The following is a 3,180-nucleotide window of genomic DNA, read 5'->3' as shown; positions in this document are numbered from 1 at the left end:
CCCTACCTACCTACCTACCTACCTACCCTACTTATGGGAAACTAAAAAAGAAATCATGCGATGGGTGAAGGTGGGGTACTATACCAACTAGAGTGATGGTTGGTGGTACTCTCCTGCATCCACAGTCCTTCTTGTGACATGGGAGGCCACTCTCAAGCCCTGTATGTATGTATGTATGTAAGCCCTACAAGCATCAGATCACCCATTTGGGGAGGGTTGACATCGTGATTTCCGCGGAAAATTTCTTTTTCTGCTGTGAAAATTCCAGCTTGAAGAGAGGGGAAACCCCGACGGGAGGGCCCAGACCTACCCTACCTACCCCGGCATGAGGGCCGGCCAAGCAAAAATAAACGCCACTTGCTTTTAGCTTACGAAGAGAAACTAATTTCGACAGAGTCTTGACTTCCTTCGCGAGTCTGGCCTCGACGACATCCTTGACCTCTCCGCCCGCACGCTCGAGTCCGCACGATAGTTTGCCATCTCTGGAGTACTCGCATTGTGCAGCCGCTGTACCAGTACAACTCATCCGCGTGGGGACGTCGTTGGCCGCGCGTGGATGAGTTGTGCAAAGGCGCGGGGATTACGTGTGCCAGCATTCGAGCCAATTCACTCACCTTACCTTCCTTTTACCAACAACGTCTCGTGTGTGTGTGTGTGTGGACAACTTTACCTTACCTTACCTTGGACAGTTGCTGGCACCGCTCGAGCGCCCCACGGACCTCTTGCTGGCTCGGCCTAGCCGCGGGGGCGTGCAAGCCCTGGTACCAGTGGCCCAGAGTGGCGGCCTGCTGGGCCGCGTGCATATTGACAGGGAGAGTTGGGTGGATCTCGATGACGCACGCGGGCGCGGTGGCGATGGGCAGAAACAGCGACGCCGCCCCGTGGGATAGCAGGATGATCGCCGCCCTCCCAAACTGCCGCACCTGCTCTCGCACGGAGGGCAAGGCGTCGTCGTCGTGCACATATAGCCGCAGCCGCCGCGCCGCCGCGTGCTCCGCGGCCGGCGTCAGCACCGAAGAGTTGAAGTCGGCCACCGTGCGGGAGACGCGCCTCCACACCACCACGAGGGTGTCCCTCAGGGAGCCAACTTCGGAACTGACGGAACGACGCAGCCACGCCATGCCCGACGGAGTCATGCTGCCGCACCGGGGCCCGAACGGCACCCACAGCTCTTGTTCGGCAGCGATCGAGCCCGCCACAGCCCGGTGGCGGGGGATTCCTACAATGGAGAGATCAAGTTCGGTGGCACGTCATCAGACGCCACCCCCGGCGACGAGTCGGGGGCGCCAAGCAGAGCCAGCCACTGGAGGACAAAGGCACTTGGATGCCTGGGAGCGCTCGTCAGCCCGTTAAGATGAATGAAGGTGCGGTTAGACTCCAGCACCGCCGCCGGAACCGAGGCCAACGAGGACAGGGCCTCGACTGCGTGATATGTTGCGCCCGTCCACCTCCCAGCGAGCGTCACCGCGACGGGCACTCTCATCGCGTCCCTCGGCGGTGCGGCCTGGCATCCGCACAGCCCCTGCACCCGCACCTTCCCCGGACAGGAGCAGGCGCCATGAATCATGCATGTACCATTGCCGAAGTGAAGGACGCCGTTGCGCGAGGCGGAGGCGTTCGCATAGAGGTGCACCCCGGGCGGGTCCCACATGCCGCCAGCTGAGTCCGCGGACGCTGCCGGAAGGGCCAGTGGAAGACTGTCATTGCACCACGCTCCAGTCCGTAGCACGCCCTTCAGGCTGGGCCAGAGGCAAGACATGGATGGTAGGAAAGTGGGCTTCAGCCGAGAAGGTATCTTGAAGACTAGAGTCGAGCGGGGCGGAGCGGCGAAGCGCTTTGGCAAAGCAAACTAGGCCGCGCCAAACTAATCCAACTCTATCTAGATAGTGAAGCAGCGAGAACAAGGGACCGGCAGGCGGCGGCGGCGTCGCAGAACGAGGCAGAGGAGAGCGACGCGACAGAAGAAGAAGCGACAAGGGAAAGAACGACGAGAGTGGGATGACCGCGAGGTGGCATGAAGGTTGCAGCGAGAATCGGCGAGAGACTGCGAAGAGAGATAGGAAGAGGCGGACGCCCAAGGGTGGCCGTGACTTGACCGGGACGAGCTCTAAATTGGCGCCTCTCTCTGCTGCTGCTGCTGCTGCTGCTGGCGCGCACTGGCACTAACACAGGTACACCACGGGAGCCAAAAGGAAATCAAAACCGGAGAAGACGAGGTGGTGGCGGGGCCGTTTTATTTATTTATTTATTTATGGCGGGGCCGCGGCTGAAAAAGGCTAGGAGGGGGGTCGGGCCCCGCGCCCGTCGGATGATCATCGGAAGGCGAACACGAGGAAGAACTCAGAGGAGAGGGGAGCCTCCTCCGGAGTGAGGATGAGGACCTTGCGAAGGGGCCCTGAGCGGTGACGTCGTGTGAGAGTACGTGTCGTGTTCATGTCTGGTGTTCATTATAGCTCCGAGTAGAGGGGGCGGTCTGCTGCTAGGGGAAACCCAGAGCGCGGAGCCAACCCTCGGAGACCCGTGTTTACTTTAAGGCCCTTTCCCTGCGAACGCGCACCCCCGGGGCTAGGGGGCTTTCTTGCCCGCAACCCGACACCGATCATCCGGCCCGCTGGGTGCGCTTCTTAGCTCCTCGGCCCTGGATGTGAGGTTACCGACTGCACTCCAAGTGCTCCAAGAACCGGCGGGCTTTGTGACGCCGTTTACGCGATCGTTTTTGGCTTCGTTTTTTAATTTGTTTTTTTTGCGCGGCGACGGAGGGGGGGGCGGGCGGGCGCTAACTATGGGCAACTACATGCCGGAGGTTCAACGACGACTACTCGCCGCCTGGGTCGTTTGGGGCGCGCGGCTCCGTCGAGGACCGGGCGCGCCCCTTACCCGGCGCGGCGTAGGTCCCACTCTGACGTATAGAGGGGAGGCACGGACAACGGCCCAATTCATCAATTCCACTCATCTTCTGGTAAGAAAGAAAACACACAACCCAAGGGAGGGATGTGCCCCGTCGGGTCGTGTAAAATTCTTTTGTCTGAGCCGATGGCGGACAGGGCGGACACCCTCCGCTTCCTCCCGCTCTCTGGCGCGATCGACGTCAGCTTTCTCACCGAGCTGGGACGGCGCAAGCTGCACGAGTTCAAGCTCTCCGACGCGCCGGTCGAGATCCGCGGCACGTTCGCGCCCTCA

General features: G+C 61.0%; 2 protein-coding genes across 2 annotated transcripts in view; both read right to left on the bottom strand.

Moving 5' to 3' along the window:
- The window catches only part of EMIHUDRAFT_109794 (hypothetical protein), a gene marked incomplete at both ends in the record, with an annotated part of 3,122 nt that extends 1,363 nt beyond the window's left edge, over positions 1-1,759 (bottom strand). The window contains 3 exons of the mRNA XM_005789930.1: positions 720-923; positions 963-1,050; positions 1,449-1,759. Of these exons, the coding sequence (XP_005789987.1) occupies positions 720-923; positions 963-1,050; positions 1,449-1,759 (603 nt within the window). The remainder of the gene's footprint in view (positions 1-719; positions 924-962; positions 1,051-1,448) is intronic.
- Positions 1,760-2,312: 553 nt separating this feature from the next.
- The window catches only part of EMIHUDRAFT_109793 (hypothetical protein), a gene marked incomplete at both ends in the record, with an annotated part of 2,138 nt that continues 1,270 nt past the window's right edge, over positions 2,313-3,180 (bottom strand). The window contains one exon of the mRNA XM_005789929.1: positions 2,313-2,381. Coding sequence (XP_005789986.1) covers positions 2,313-2,381 — 69 coding nt within the window. The remainder of the gene's footprint in view (positions 2,382-3,180) is intronic.

This window comes from Emiliania huxleyi (assembly GCF_000372725.1).
Source record: "Emiliania huxleyi CCMP1516 chromosome Unknown EMIHUscaffold_124, whole genome shotgun sequence".
Taxonomy (NCBI): Eukaryota; Haptophyta; order Isochrysidales; family Noelaerhabdaceae; genus Emiliania; species Emiliania huxleyi.
The sequence above is the reverse complement of the archived record's forward strand: the minus strand, read 5'-3'. Positions and strand labels throughout refer to the sequence as shown.